At 40.5% G+C, this 16,713-nt stretch overlaps 2 protein-coding genes across 12 annotated transcripts in view; one reads left to right on the top strand and one right to left on the bottom strand.

Moving 5' to 3' along the window:
* Nucleotides 1-16,713, bottom strand: part of APP (amyloid beta (A4) precursor protein) — a 301,277-nt gene that overhangs the window by 220,048 nt on the left and 64,516 nt on the right. The window lies entirely within an intron of this gene.
* Nucleotides 141-5,191, top strand: LOC105500816 (eukaryotic initiation factor 4A-II-like). Of its 2 annotated transcripts, none has more exons than XR_001000085.1 (2): nucleotides 141-1,549; nucleotides 5,177-5,191. XR_001000085.1 is itself a non-coding variant. In XM_011926498.1 (2 exons), exons 1-2 carry the CDS (start codon nucleotides 315-317, stop codon nucleotides 1,251-1,253), a joined length of 858 nt encoding a protein of 285 aa, XP_011781888.1. In that variant the 5' UTR covers nucleotides 141-314; the 3' UTR covers nucleotides 1,254-1,880. The 2 variants fall into 2 exon arrangements, 1 of the variants encoding a protein (XP_011781888.1); XM_011926498.1 differs by lacking the exon at nucleotides 5,177-5,191 and having other exon boundaries at nucleotides 141-1,054; nucleotides 1,136-1,880.

The following is a 16,713-nucleotide window of genomic DNA, read 5'->3' as shown; positions in this document are numbered from 1 at the left end:
ACAGAGCGAGGCTCTGTTTCAAAAAAAAAAAGAAAACAAGGTCACTGGAGGGATGAGAATCATGAACTGACAAACTGGAATATTGGGAGGATCACTGAGATCAATATTAGGATCACTTAAGAATCCGCAAATGAGCTTTTCAGTCGGGCGCTGAGTGGTTTTTCGGATCATGTCTGGTGGCTCCGCGGATTATAACAGAGAACATGGCGGCCCAGAGGGAATGGACCCCGATGGTGTCATCGAGAGCAACTGGAATGAGATTGTTGATAACTTTGATGATATGAATTTAAAGGAGTCTCTTCTTCGTGGCATCTATGCTTACGGTTTTGAGAAGCCTTCCGCTATTCAGCAGAGAGCTATTACTCCCTGTATTAAAGATCCAAAAGGTAATTCTGGCACTTGGAGACTATATGGGAGCAACTTGTCATGCCTGCATTGGTGGAACAAATGTTCGAAATGAAATGCAAAAACTGCAGGCCGAAGCACCACATATTGTTGTTGGTACACCTGGGAGAGTTTTTGATATGTTAAACAGAAGATATCTTTCTCCAAAATGGATCAAAATGTTTGTTTTGGATGAAGCAGATGAAATGTTGAGCCGTGGGTTTAAGGATCAAATCTATGAGATTTTCCAAAAACTAAACACAAGTATTCAGGTTGTGTTGCTTTCTGCCACAATGCCAACTGATGCGTTGGAAGTGACCAAAAAATTCATGAGAGATCCAATTCGAATTCTGGTGAAAAAGGAAGAACTGACCCTTGAAGGAATCAAACAGTTTTATATTAATGTTGAGAGAGAGGAATGGAAGTTGGATACACTTTGTGACTTGTACGAGACACTGACCATTACGCAAGCCGTTATTTTTCTCAATACAAGGCGCAAGGTGGACTGGTTGACTGAGAAAATGCATGCCAGAGACTTCACAGTTTCTGCTCTGCATGGTGACATGGACCAGAAGGAGAGAGATGTTATCATGAGGGAATTCCGGTCAGGGTCAAGTCGTGTTCTGATCACTACTGACTTGTGGGCTCGCGGGATTGATGTGCAACAAGTGTCTTTGGTTATAAATTATGATCTACCTACCAATAGTTAAAACTATATTCACAGAACTGGCAGAGGGGGTCGATTTGGGAGGAAAGGTGTGGCTATAAACTTTGTTACTGAAGAAGACAAGAGGATTCTTCGTGACATTGAGACTTTCTACAATACTACAGTGGAGGAGATGCCCATGAATGTGGCTGACCTTATTTAATTCCTGGGATGAGAGTTTTGGATGCAGTGCTCGCTGTTGCTGAATAGGCGATCACAACATGCATTGTGCTTCTTTCTTTGGGAATATTTGAATCTTGTCTCAATGCTCATAACGGATCAGAAATACAGATTTTGATAGCAAAGCGACATTAGTCGTGAGCTCTTGTGAGGAAAGTCATTGGCTTTATCCTCTTTAGAGTTAGACTGTTGGGGTGGGTACAAAAGATGGGGTCTGTAAAGTCTTTCTTTCTTAGGAATTTATTTCCTAGTTCTGTAGAAATGGTTGTATTAGATGTTCTCTATCATTTAATAATATACTTGTGGACTAAAAGATGTAAGTGCTGTATAAAATCAGCCAATTATGTTAAACTAGCATATCTGCCTTTATTGTGTTTGTCATTAGCCTGAGTAGAAAGGCCTTTAAAATTTTTTTAGAAAGCATTTGAATGCATTTTGTTTGGTATTGTATTTATTCAATAAAGTATTTAATTAGTGCTAAGTGTGAACTGGACCCTGTTGCTAAGCCCCAGCAAGCAATCATCCTAGGTAGGGTTTAATCCCCAGTAAAACTGCCATATCGCACATGTCTGAATGAAGTTTGAATGTTAAATAAATTGTATATTCACTTAAAAAAAAAAAAAAGAATCAGCAAATGAGTGGCTACGCTGGATGACAGCAAGGAAGGAGCTAAAATCTTCAAAATCTGAGTGGTGAACGTCGATGAGGTAGAAAGAGGTCTGGAGATGACCAACAGGTGGAGGAGCAAAACGATCTAGTCTGAAAGCATGTACTTCACAGATGAGGTGGGGGAGGCTTTTAGGGAAGAGAAAGGAAGAGTGGTTTGAAAACAAAAATGAAGAGGAAAAGAGGACATTCCCACCTGTAGGGGCAATGCTGTGAGGATTTTGAGAAAGGAACTTTGACCCGAGAAGGCTACAGGAGAAGTAGTGCGTGCCTTCCTTGGAGGGAGAACGAGGTCTCTGAGCAAGATAATGTCCACAGAGAGTTAGACAATACACGGAATTTTGCTTATGATTGTGCATGACATTCAGAGGGCTCGGCGTGACTCAATCTTTGTTTAAAAAGTTGCTATTTTGTTCATCATAGAGTTTTTTTGCAGTAATTTTGATTTTTAAAAATATCACATTAAAAATTCTTAATCTCAATTCCTGAGTGCCTTGTTTACCTTACCTTAGTCCCAGACCCCAAAAAAATCAATGAAAAAATAAGGCACTGTGAATGGATAAATAATACGACGGGGTACACACCTAGACAATGGAATGTTATTCAGCACTGAAAGGAAATGGCCTATGAACCCATGAAAAGACACGGAGGAACTTCACTAACATTGCTAAGTGAAAGAAGCCCATCTGAAAAGGCTCCATACTATATGACATTCTTCCCACTCTATGACATTCTGGAAAAGGCAAAACTCCGGAGACTAAAAAAGATCAGTGGTTGCCTGGGGTTTGGGCAGTTGGGGGCAGGGGGAGGATGAAGAGATAGAGCACAGAGGATTTTTAGGGCAGTGAAACTACTCTGTATGATACCACAATGATGGATATATATCATTATGCATTTGTCCAAACCCAAAAAATGTATACCACCAAGACTGAACCCTCAGGGAAACTATGGCCTCTGGGTGCTAATGATGTATCAATGTTGGTTCATCGATTGTAACAAATGTACCACTCTGTGGGGGATGTTGATAACAGGAGAGGCTAAGCATGTGTGGAGGTAGCAAGTATATGGGAAGCCTTTGTACCTTCTTCTCAATTTTTCTGTGAACCTAAAACTGCTCTAAAAAAACCCACCTATTTTAAAAACAAAATTTAAAAATAAGGTATCAATCAGTGTAGCAGGGGACAAATTCAGGGGTAGAGGTATATGCTATGAGAACACATAAAAAAATCTCTAAATCAGAATCCGGGGGTGGGTGTTGAGAGAGTTATTCTTGAAACCAGTGCTACAGTAGCCTAGCTCCAGAGGGATCCAGCTATTATGACTTCTCTTTATTTTACTTTGTTAAGTGTCTTAATATCTCAATGCAGGCACTTTAGATCACAGAAAATGCTCAACTGAAAAACGCCACTAAAAATTTAATATTTCCATGGCTTTTTTTTCTATATAATGAAAGGTGAAGTGGCTTTTTGTACTGGAATATAATTCTCCCACCATCTTTACTTGTTTATTAGATCACAAAGCTACAGCACTCATGAGTCATAAACTCTATGACACTTGAGAGTCCACCCTGAGGGACACGACTTTATGTGCAGTAAAGTGTGAGTTACTGCAGTTTTCTAAAGGGGTTCTAGCTGCCACTTCACTGAAATACAACCCTGCTGAGAATTTCCTCAGGAGTCGCTGGTTTTCTATAAACCCAGTAGCAGGCATATTCATTCACGTCATGGTTCCCTCCATACAGTTTAAAACCAACAAATTGTTTGTAGGGTACAAATTGATGACCAGGAGAAAAGAATCTGTTTCTCATGTTGGTTGCATACCATCTTCAGGTTCCTGTGGTAATAGCTGGTGCAACAGGGCAGTAACTGATTAGGTTGACTATTTCCAAGCAGGTAGAATTGCAAATTGATAAATTAAAACCCATGAAGATGGGGCTTTTCCCTAAAGAGTAGTTCTAGAACTTTATACAGTGATGAGCCAAACACAGAATTTACTTCCAGTTTCCGCCATGAAATCTAGGACATACGTGTTATTTTCTGCACTTCAGCTTCTCTCTCTGTAACACCGACAATGACAATTGTTAATATGCAGATGGGTGTGGAGATTATAAAATCTGAACCAGGCCGGGCACAGTGGTGTGCGCACCTGTAATCTCAGCACTCTGGGAGGCTGAGGCGGGCAGATCATGAGGTCAAGAGATAAAGACCATCCCGGCCAACATGGTGAAATCCTGTCTCTACTAAAAATACAAAAATTAGCTGGACGTGGTGGCGCACACCTGTTAATTGCCAGCTAGTCAGGAGGCTGAGGCAGGAGAATATCTTGAACCCAGGAGGTGGATGCTGCAGTGAGCTGAGATCACACCACTGCACTCCAGCCTGGTGACAGAGTGAGACTCGGTCTCAAAAAAAAAAAAAACAACACATAAAGCCCATGCACAGTTTTCCTTCTGTACTAACTATTAAAATGGAAGCAGTAAGCCAGGCACAGTGGCTCACACCTGTAATCCCAGCACTTTGGGAGGCTGAGGTGGGCAGATCACAAGCTCAGGAGATTTTAATATTTTCTTTGCGGCATCTCGAATCTTACATAGGAAATAAAGATAGAAGTTCCTTAAGCTGTTTAATTTGCATGTGTTTTTCAAAACATACATGTATTGCTAATATGACAAGCAGTGCAAACAATTTGCTAATACAGCACACATTAGCAAATCGTAATTCTCATACTCCCCTTCTTTTCTAAAATGTTTCTTATGTGAAACCCAATTCCGACTATTTTCTTCATTTTCCTTTTTTAAAAAGGACTCGAGATACTTATACCTAAAGCAGAAGCAAACCCAGGTCTCTGTCAGCTAGTAGAAAAATAAGCTGTCCTCAATTCCTACAAATTTTCCTAAATTATAGCCACACAGAACATTTGCTGTATAAATACATACACTGTGTTCCAAACACACTCTTACCTAAGATCCCTTAGACTACACTTCAAATGCCTAAGCCCATTAGGGTCCCCCCACATGGACAAACCTCCTCTGCTCAGGGTGAAATAATGCTAACCCCTTTTAGGGAATGTTTTCTGGTATTTATCAGTGTACCCCACATCGCTATTAAGTACGTATCTGTACTGCCCACCTGGTGAAAAGCTTTCCTCAAGGGCAGGAAACATAACGTGGCATGCTATAGCCTCCCCGTGGAGCTCCACATCCATCATCTTTGGCTTTCAGACTATCAGGGGGCTGCTGACCCCCAACTCCTTTTATGTGGTGCTCCCACCCTCAGCTGTCTGAAGGAGGACTCATTAGTGACTGTATTTCAGCTCTGCAGCGCCATCCCTATACCTCGTTACAGCCCAAGAAAACCAAACTGTACATAGCATTCTCTCCCTCAAGGGCTTTCATGAACACACAAAGGCTGCCGCTAGATAAGGAAGAAATTTGGAGGTGAGGATAAGTCTGAGCCACAGGTGGCATGTCAACACCCAAGGGTGCATGGTGGCTTGCGCCTATAGTCCCAGCTACTCGGGAGGCTGAGGTGGGAGGATAGCTTGAGCGAGGAAGTCGAGGCTGCAGTGAACCATGATCACATCGCTGCACTCCAGTATGGGCAACAGGGTGAGACCCTGACTCAAAAAAAAAAAACAAAAACAAAACTTAACAAAAAAACAAAGAAAACCCCCCAAAAAACCATGGGTGGACTCAAACTAGGCATCTGGAAGAAGCAGTTAGTCCAGGAAAGGAAAACAGGGAAACACCCAGAGAGACAAGGGAAGATGAGAAACTGACAAGACTGGATCTAGCAGAGACAGGATCTGACAGGGCCTGCCTGTGCCCTCTAACTCTTGTGAGTCTTGGGATGTGCATTTGGATTCTAGGAGATGCCTTGTCCCCTTCAATAAGCCCTATTTCTAAACATAAGCTACTTTAGTAGTTTTATGCTCCTTCCAACTGAACAAAAGCCAAGGAAAAGGCCTGACTTGCATGCTGGTTCACTAATTCCCACCATGTGATCCCCTCAATCTCTGTGTGCAGAGCATTCTATCTTACCACTGCATCCTCCACTTTCCTTGATCACGTTATCTGATCCCTGACCACTTTCGACCTCCTATTCTGCTGATGGGCTGTCTGTCCTATTAGAATATACAGTGCTTGAAGGCAGGGACGATATGATTCATCTGGTGTTCCCTCAACAGTGGCCAACCCTTGGATAGCACAGTAAGTGTCTGATAAGCACGTAATTAATATTTCTGGTTAAGGTCAGAATCCATTCAATCAGGGACTTTCAGTATATATTAAGTTCCCTTTGGGTATTATAAACCTATCTCTTAAATAAGATATTCTAAATAGTTGTTGGATTATGGGCTTTTGAGGAAAATAAGTATCTCAATGCCTTTCAATATTGTTCTTCCAAGTAGATATGACAGCTTATACAAATCACAGCATCTGCTATAAGCAGCAGTAGATTACTGTAAATAAGCACTCAGCTGAGGAAGACATTTAGGAAGAGTGACAAGTTAAGCTCTCACTTGGGCTAATGGGGCCCATTCAGTTAGTACAGGAATCTGAAAAGCAGCCTACCTACCTGGTCATACAGTCATGTTTTATCATTGAAAGTGAATATATCAGTACATAATAATTTTAAGAGTGCATAAGAAATTCCAAAGACTAACAACCAGGAAAGAGGGAGAACACAGACAATCTTAGATCCATATTAAAAGTTTATCATTGGTAGCCTAAGTAGTTTTGTCTACTGAAGAAATAGCTTAAAACCTGGTCACCATCAGAATGTGTTGTTCCGCATTTTAAAAATCTGAAGTCTCTCTTCTCACTCTCTCTCCAAGCTGGAAATGTATTGATCTCAGACAAGATGACATTTAAGTTGCTAAATACGTAAAGCAAGAAAAGACATTGATGATATTTAAGAAAGCCAAGAAGATAAATATATATATTAAAAAAAACTTCGTAAAGCCGTATGTTGTCAGAGTCCTACAGAAACTCTGTCTCTATTCCCAATATTAAGGGCAAATGGAGAACCTAAAAGTCCCTTTTGTAAACAGGCCACCTAAGACAGGTGATTAATGCTGAAAGTCTGAATTATGATCAAAGGTATTTCAAAAACACAAAATCAAATGTGGCTAACAAAAGACAGAAAACAAAGTTAATGAACAGAGTAAATGGAATTGGTAATTGCTACTAATTCTCAAAACAGTTTGTCCACGTTTTTATTTAGTCATTCAATTATTAAATTCACCTTTGACCAAATTCTCAAAGATATTTCTTTTTGAAAACACTAAAAATTATGTGGTACTAATAAGATGTTTTAAATATATTAGCAAAACATCAATTAGTAACATGTGATGCTTTAGCACATCTTAATTTACAGACTTTACAGGTCACTAGAAGAGATAAGCAACAAACCCGCATGTGTTTTGCCAGGATTGCTGGAGAACCTGAACAGTTCAGATAAAAACCTTGCATTCCAGACTGACTCAGGAACAAGAGTAACTAGATTTGATCATTACTGCAGTTGAGTGACAGGTGGATGGGAGGGTTCATTTTACTATTCTTTCTACTTGTACACATGCTTGCAATTTTGCATTTAAAGCACTAAAAATTTAAAAAAATAAACTTAGTCCAGAGGAAACAGCCAGTTTTCTAAAGTTATAACTGCATGTGTAAAAGGAAAAAAAAAAACAACCCAGGATCCAAATTGTGTCTGCATGACTGCAGCTAGCATATATGAATATATACATGAAACAGAGAAATCAAATGCTCTATAGAAAAATGTTTCAGAGATAGCCTATCTTGTATATTTATTTCCATCTTCTCAAAGCTTTTCCATACCAGTCCCTTTTTCAAAGAACATATCCAAGAAGAAAGTAAGAAAAATGTCATAATTGAGGGTTTCCTAAGTGCCAGACGTCATTGCAAATGTTTTATGTGTAGCACATCATAATCCCGAGTTAGTAATTGCTCCATTTTATGTAAGATGAAACTAGAACAACTAAAATAGACGCCATTTCTAAGCATTCAAGGAGTATATTAATTATAAATTTTAAACTACTCGAACTTAGGCATATAAACTAAGACAAAGCAAGTCCTAGATAATATATACTTCCGTTTCTGGATTTCAATGACATTCTTTAAATTTTCCTGGAATACAAAGAAATATCACATCTTAAACTGTTCTCAACAAAAATTATTTTATTAATGAGGAATACTGAAAACAGAATCTCTAATTTAATTGAGAACGAGAATTGGAAAATGAAAACGTTCTCTGCTTGCAACTTAATGAGGCGCTGAGAGACAGCGTGCAGCTGATGAAAACGCTACTGCAATAACGGGAGGTATCAGCGTGCTATGTTTCCAAATGATGGCCTTATGTGAAAGCAAAGGCGGTAAAATGCTGCAGGGCGTTAGCCTATTTCCCAGTAATTTGGCCAAACTCTGCTTCTGACATTCTCAATAAATATATTGCTATATCCACACTTTCATACTCAGAGTTGGAAAATACTGTCAAAGAACCTTGTTTGATAGATAAGCTATTCTAATTTCAAAGTGTTGAATGAAAAACAGACTGGGGTTGGGGGGAAGAGATGGGAGAGAAATCAAAATAAATAGGACAGGACACAAAAGTGAAAACACGAGCAGATGTGTACACATAGCCTAGATTCTCCTATTCTCTCTCTTTCAACATAGAGCTAATTTTCTTATTTTAAAATATCCAACTGGCTTCAACTTTTTTAGCCCTAGAAGAAATCCTATGGTCAGTAAAGCAATCCTTATATTTATGCAGACCAGAAGTGCATAAAATACATCCACACTCACGTATAAACAGCCTGATCCCTCTATTCAAAAACCGTCTCATTTAATATGAATTTGAGATCTTTCCAATTCCAAAACCACAATGTATACGTGCCTCTGATTTGTCAATTTTCAGCCTACAAGGGTGAAGGGTGCCCATAGCAAAGTAATAACAGTCAAGAACGTACCAGGCCTTCTACCATAGGATAATGTATACAGTATGCCTTCCAACTCGGTAAGATTAAAAAGACCACCTGTGTTGTTTGCTTTTTATCTAATTTTAATTTCATACAACTGTAGAATGGAAAAAGAAAGGTTGAGAAACAATTCTTGTCTGGGAATCCCATGTTCAGTTATGTATTTTAGAGGACAAAGTTGGGCAAAGGAAATGGTTTTGCTCAACTCATCTAACAGGTGGTTTTCGCTCTGTGCAGGCACCGCTGTGCTTGTTTGCTGATCCTGTTAGTCTACAGACAAAGTAACTGTTCATTTAAAGCCAGAAGGTTAAAGAGGCAGAGAACAGATAATGTTAAATGGTGGAAAAGAAAACAGGAAAAAGAGAATATACCCATAAACCAATAAAAGAGATGAAAAACAAAGCCATGTTCACCTAATGGTCCCAATTGGAAATTTCTGCCTGTATTTGAGGCTTAACCTGTTCAAAGTTACCTCCAGAGACCTGCTGCGCAGTGTAAGTTACCAGAAACATCAACACTTTCAGGAAGCCCCTAGCCCCTAGCTCCAAGAAGTGCTCTGCATGTTATTAATAGGAATACAGAGGCTGGAAGAGCCGTTTTAATTTCTCTCTCTTTTCTTTTCTTTTTTTTTTTGAGATAGAGTCTCACTCTGTCTCCAGGTTGGAGGGCAGTGGTGTGATCTTGGCCCACTGCAACCTCGGCCTCCAAGTTGAAGCATTTCTCCTGCCTCAGCCTCCCGAGTACCTGGGACTATAGGCGTGCACCACCATGCCCAGCTAATTTTTGTATTTTTAGTAGAGACAGGGTTTCACCATGTTGGCCAGGATGGTCTCGATCTCTTGATCCACCAGACTCATCCTTCCAAAGTGCTAGGATTACAGGTGTGAGCCACTGCACCCAGCCCAAGTTCTCTCTTTAAAAGAGGAAGAACAGTATGGGGACTCATCTAATTTCTTGCTTAACTGACAATACGTAACTTTTACAACACTTGCCTGTGTGTTTCTATCACAAAGTGAGGATATGGTTTAAGACTGAGGACACAGTCTGAAAACTGAACAGGCAGCCTTCCTGGACAGCTCGGGTGACAAAGAGCAGTGATGCCCTTAATATAGCACCTCTGGGTATCATGAATGAGGGGATGGACAGGATGATCTCCCACAACGCTTTTCACCTATTATTCTGTAATTTGAATTCCTTCTCTCCCCAATCTAACCTACTCTTGGAAACTAGCTAATTTTTCTAAAAGTGTCTTGACCAGAAAGCATTCACGCTAAAAATCTGCCAATGCTTCCACTTATCTCCAGAATAAGACCCTCTAATTTACAACCTCATTGTCCCTTTGCAATTTTCTAAATTGTCTTCACAATTTAATTGTATTAATAGATTTATAAGGTCCTTATGGGCCAAGAATGGTATCCCGCCACTCAACAACACCTGACACAAAAACCTAACCGTGCCCAATAAATATAGACTAAATTTGCCTGTATTAAAGTTGGGAAGAAATAGATTCTTGGGATGTAGAATTGAAGTATACTTCCATTATTCTTCTTGAATCCCAAAGCCTTTGGTTTAAATAAAACTATGTTTTTTAAAAACTTCATTTCATCCCAAGGAAACAGGACAATAAAATCTAACAATTCTAATTTTTAGCCCCTGGTTTTAGAATATGTTTCAAGGGGGATATTATTTTTGTTTTGTTCTATTTATATTTATAAATTCCTCAGGCCAAAATTTTGGTACTGTAAGAGTTTATTAAAGCAAGTGGCCACTTTATGCTGTTAAATGATGAGTAACTGCCAGGCACGGTAGTTCGCATCTGTAATTCCAGCACTTTGGGAGGCCAAGGCAGGTGGATCACTTGAGGTCAGGAGTTCAAGACCAGCATGGCCAACATGGTGAAACTCCATCTCTAGTAAAAATACAAAAATTAGCTGAGAATGGTGGTAGGCGCCTGTAATCTCAGCTACTTGGGAGGCTGAGGCACGAGAATCGCTTGAGCCCAGGAGACAAAATTTGCAGTGAGCCAAGATTGGGCCACTGCACTCCAGCTTGGTTGATGGAGTGGGACTCTGTCTCAAAAAATAAAAATAAAAAAAAGATAAATAATTGACATAGTCGTATTTGAGTTGTTTCCATAATGCTACAAGAGACACTTTTTGCTTCTATTATAGAACAGAGGAAAAGCACTGTTTTCTATCAAAGAATGCCAAAAGAAAATAACTCGACACTCTGCTGTGGTCATCTATGATTCACACAAACTACCCTAAACACTAAAGAAAAAGAACAATATAAGGATCTTGCATGCTTAATTGCTTAATGTGTTCGGAAGCATACTTTGTAATATTATAACCAAATATTTTAAGTCATACTATGGATTTATGACTTTACTATTGAGTTATCACGGCCTTTGCATTTGAAGTGGATACAAATAAACTGAAGGCAAATCTGGACTATGGGCCAACATTCCGCTAACTCTTGCCTAAACATGTCTTTAGAATTCCGGCAACAGAAGGCTGGGTGCAGTGGCTCATGCCTGTAATCCCAGCACTTTGGGAGGCTGAGGCAGGTAAATCACTAGAGTTCAAGACCAGCGTAGCCAACATGGTGAAACCCCATCTCTACCAAAATACAAAAATTAGCCACATGTGGTGGTGTGCACCTGTAATCCCAGTAGTACTCAGGAGGCTGAGGCATGAGAATCACTGGAACCCAGGAGGCACAGGTTGCAGTGGGCTGAGATCATGCCACTGCACTCCAGCCTGGGCAACGGAGTGAGATCCTGTCAAAAAAAGAAAGAAAGAAAAAGAAGAAAAAAAGAATTCTATCAATGGAAAGAAATGGTCTCTGCAAAAGGAAAGTACAGGCTCCATTTTATGGGAGGCTCTCTCAGCATAAGCTGGATACAGAATTTCTACCCATACCGCTCCAATTTCTGTGCCAGAAACCGACCACCCACAAGCATTTACCTAATGATGACTAGTATGCTCTCGGTCAGAGCTAAGTGTTGGAAAAAACCCATTGTAAGGCATGAGCCCTAGAAATGTTAATTCTCACAACACTTTGGGTCTGTAGGGCTTTTGCCTACAGAAGTCACAGTACGTCTCAGTCTTAGCTCAAAATGCTGCCTTACTGTGAATGGCTTAAAACAACAAAAATGTCTTTTGTCACAGCCCTGGAAGCTGGAAGTCCAAAACCAAGGTGCCAGCATGACCAAGTTCTGGTGAGGCCACTCTTCCTTGCTTGCAGATAGTCACCTCCTCGCTGTGTCCTTGTGTGACTTCTTCTTTGTTTGAGCAGGGAGAAAAAGGCAAGCTCTTTGGTATCTTTTCTTATAAGGGCAATAGTTCCATCACCAGGGCACATATGACCTCATCTAACAATTATCACCTCCAAAAAGGTATCATCTCCAAATACCATCATGCCTGGGGTTAGGGTTTCAATACCCAAATTTTGGGGGAACACAAACATTCATCCCATAACATACTTGAAAAAAAAAGAGGGAAAAAATCTCAAATGGTGCTAACACAAAATATTTTTTAAAAGCATTGAAAGGCAGGTACTTGAATGATGACTAGGCAGAAGCGAAACTATTATGATTGGGAAAGAGGAAAGAATACACTTGCACAAAGAATTTGGAAGACTTGGGATTAAACAAAGACTCAGTTTAAACCATAAGATCCAAGTTATCTTCTCAATCAAACTTTACAAGGTTTTATAACCAAGAGCAAAGATAAAAGACTGTGTTTTTACTTTTTCTCTTGAATCTTGCTCTTGAACAAAAATTGGATCAAATAAATCAAGGGCAAAAAAACCCACCATGAATAACAACAAAACAACCCAGTAACACAAAATACAAATTCAGAGAAGCATGAGATTATGAAAGGAGCAGAGTAGATAATTCACAGTCAAAAAATGTATTTATCATCATGTTAAGCTAAGCACCAACATGTATAATGCAAAACAATCCTTTGGAAAAACTAATTAAACAAGTGAGTTAAACTGGTGAGCAGAAAGTCAAAATGACGTGATAATGATGAGTTCTATTGGTTTTGTTCTATCCTAGGACCAGACTGCTAACAGCCACCTCAGACTTAGCCAGCTAGCTATCTCTAAAATATTTTGGTCACGAGAGACACAAAGTGAGAAACACAAAGTAAAAAATTCATCCACCACTACTGGGAGAAAAAAAATCGTTAAATGAGTAGCTCTGTCAATGGAACTAATGGTTTCCACGCAGTTTTTTCAAAAAAAAAAGGAAGAATTTGCCCAGTGACAGATACCAGAATACCGTGAATTTTCATGGTGCTGAATCAAACACCCATCAATCAGGAATTCTATACCTAATGAAGCAATTTTCAATAATAAAACATTGCTCAACAATAAGAATGATTAAGATGAACGTCATCCAACAAAAGGGCATCAAAATATTAATAAAATACAGGGTTTGAGATGATCTGATGAAAAGACTAGCTGTAAACAATTAGTCCAGTTACAGACAGACCCTATGAATGAGAATTATGGCAACAGAGGAGACGGTAAGATTATAACTTCGAAAATATAAAAATAATACAACTTATAAAACCTGTGAGAAAGAAACATGGTAACATTGTGAGAGTATTCTTTTCCTTGCCGTTCCTAGCAATTAATCCATCAATACTGTTTAAAAAATAAAAACATGAAGTTAAAAAAAGAAAGGCAAAATGAACACACGAAACACACACGAAAATCCAAGCGTACAAATGAGAACTATTCATTATTTCTAATTATAAAAGAAAAACACCAGAATAGCTACAATGTGGAAAGTGGCAGGAAGATCGTGAAATATCTATAAAGAATGTTCTAGAGAATTCAAGATGCACAATTTGATAGAAAATGTCAACACTGTCTAAAACTTGAGTGAACTTCTCTCCCTGATGCCTGCTCAATACTCCCCAAAAAGCCACTTAAAATACTAATGCATGATGCACTCTCTCACCTCGCCCTGTCCAGCCTACAAGCCTTTTCTAATCCATACCCACCGTGTTGCAGCACTGGGGTCATTCTTCTATTTTGCCCATGCCATTCTTCATCACTCTTCTGGTAACAGCTCCTCTCCCCACATCACATGGCCACACCCACAAGGCCAAGATGGGCCAGTCCTGATACTGAGTCCCTGCAGATATGGTGGCGGCTCCAAGGGCGGATGCGTAACTCAAAGCAGTGCCAACCAGAAGCGCTCCCTGATAATGCCCATGGGCAAAACAAAGCTGGGATGCCAAACTGGGACTAACAGTATCAGAGGGAGTGGCTACCAACGTCCCTGGTCTCCTGGAGGACGCCCATCTTAGCAGAAGAAAAGGAGCAAACACACAGCAGGAAGGTAAGCAGAAACAAAAGAGACCCTAATGGGGAAATTCTAGGCAGTACTGACTCTCGGTTCCAGCACCTGCGGATCTCATTTCTGTGTGCATTTTTAAGAAATTGTGTAAGCATCCCCTGCACTACGATCCTTCCCATCAATGGGAGAAAATAGTCTCCATATATAAAATACAAATTGTTTAGGGGGTTTTTATCACCTGGCAAAAGAAACTGCCTATTTAACCCACCCTTACTATCTCCCCAGTCTTTCTCAGAAAAGGAGAAGTTCCCTCCCCTTTCCACAACCCAGCCAATCACATATCCACTGGATCTCCTTTCTCCCTAGTTCTTACAGAACTGAGTACTACCGTTATAGCTTACTGTGACCTTGTACTCCTGGGCCCAAGTGATCCTCTCACTCAAAGCGCTGGGACTACAGGTTTGAGCCACAGAGCTCGGCCAAAACCTAGTTCTTAGAGATACCTGCGGCTAGTGCTTAGGATGGATATCAGTCCTTCCCACAGTTTAGTTTAAGCTTCCTTTGGCCCAAATTCCTTCCATTTAAAAAGCAAAATCGGCCGGGCGCGGTGGCTCAAGCCTGTAATCCCAGCACTTTGGGAGGCCGAGACGGGCGGATCACGAGGTCAGGAGATCGAGACCATCCTGGCTAACCAGTGAAACCCCATCTCTACTAAAAAATACAAAAAAAACTAGCCGGGCGAGGCGGCGGGCGCCTGTAGTCCCAGCTACTCGGGAGGCTGAGGCAGGAGAATGGCGTAAACCCGGGAGGCGGAGCTTGCAGTGAGCTGAGATCCGGCCACAGCACTCCAGCGCGGGCGACAGAGCGAGACTCTGTCTCAAAAAAAAAAAAAAAAAAAAAAAAAAAAAAAAAAAGTCAAAATCACAAAGTCTTTCCTTTCGTCTTGAATGACCTCAAGCTTTTTGCCTCTAGGTCTTTCCTCCAGGAGTCCACAGCTGACTTCACCACGGACTCACGTTGTTTTTCCTGCAAGGGACTGTAATTTAACTTCTCCCCATGCTATTCCACAGAGTCAACAATGACCTTTTATTTGCCAGATCCTAACAATGTTTTGTCACACACACACACAAATGCCCAAAAACAAGATATGAGCAAAAGAGATTCCTGGGTGTCCTAGCAGTGAAATGCAGGTGTTGTCTTTCAGACCCTGAGGGTGGTGGGGAAAGGATTATCTGATTCTACAGCATGCTCCTCCGGTTGACTTGCTACTAAAGAAGCTATTTTACGACTTACACCCTTAAAACTCTTACACCCTTATTACTTACATACTTACAAGCTATTTTGCACCCTTACAGTTTTGTAAAGATGCATACTGCAGACCCTCACAGCAATGCAAGTGTTTCTGTATCATGCAAATAATTTGACGATATTCCAGATAATTCCAGATGATTCCTGTTCATAGCCATGCAAATCAAGTATGCTGGGGAAGGAATTTTAAATCTCTCCAAGTCAAAATGAACAAGTTTTCACATCTTACAGTTCATCTCATTAATGAATTGAATAAAATATTTGACATGTGTTCAGTCTGCATGACAGACATGATTTTACCTTGTCAAAAACTACACTTCAACTGCTTTCTGTTTGCATCATGCTTGCACTCTTACCTTTCCCCTCATTTAGAAATTTATATAGCTTGACTTTCAGCATGTTACACCTCCTACTTCCTACCCTATCTCTCTGGTCGCTGCTCATCTCCGTCATGGGGAATCTTTGCCTTCAATGTTGCAATTCCCCAAGGTGCTTTCCTTGGGTTCTTGTCCACAGGTGTCACTGAGTGGGTAAAATGAGTGCAAGTCTAGGCCGGGTGCAGTGGCTCACGCCCGTAATCCCAGTACTCTGGGAGGCCGAGGAGGGTGGATCATAAGGTCAGGAGTTCAAGACCAGCCTGGCCAACATGGCAAAACCTTGCCTCTACTAAAAATAAAAAAAAATCCCAGGCGTGGTGGCAGGTGTCTATAATCTCAGCTGCTTGGGAGGCTGAGGCAGGAGAATCGTTTGAACCCAGGAGGCGAAGGTTGCAGTGAACTGAGATTGTGCCACTGTACTACAGCCTGGGCAACAAGAGCAAGACTCCATCTCAAAAATAAAATAAAATAAAAAATAAATAAATAAAGTCTAGTGACTTCCTGTTGCTACAAAATAAAGCCCAAATCCATTAAAATGACTCACAAAATATGATGCTTTGGACCTTTCTTACTTACGGCGCCTAATGTTGAAGAATCTGGCTGGTGTATAACATCCGACAAGACTTCCGTGGGTGGGTGGTAGGCAGAGGACAGATAATACCAGAATTGCAAGAGGAAGGCGACAGCGAAGGGCTAATTCTCTTCACTCACGGTGGCCACCAACAATCTGGTAAACTCCAGAACTGGGAAGAACCACTCTGTGCTTAACCCTTTGATACAGT

This window comes from Colobus angolensis, unplaced genomic scaffold, assembly GCF_000951035.1.
Source record: "Colobus angolensis palliatus isolate OR3802 unplaced genomic scaffold, Cang.pa_1.0 Scaffold69, whole genome shotgun sequence".
Taxonomy (NCBI): Eukaryota; Metazoa; Chordata; class Mammalia; order Primates; family Cercopithecidae; genus Colobus; species Colobus angolensis.
The sequence above is the reverse complement of the archived record's forward strand: the minus strand, read 5'-3'. Positions and strand labels throughout refer to the sequence as shown.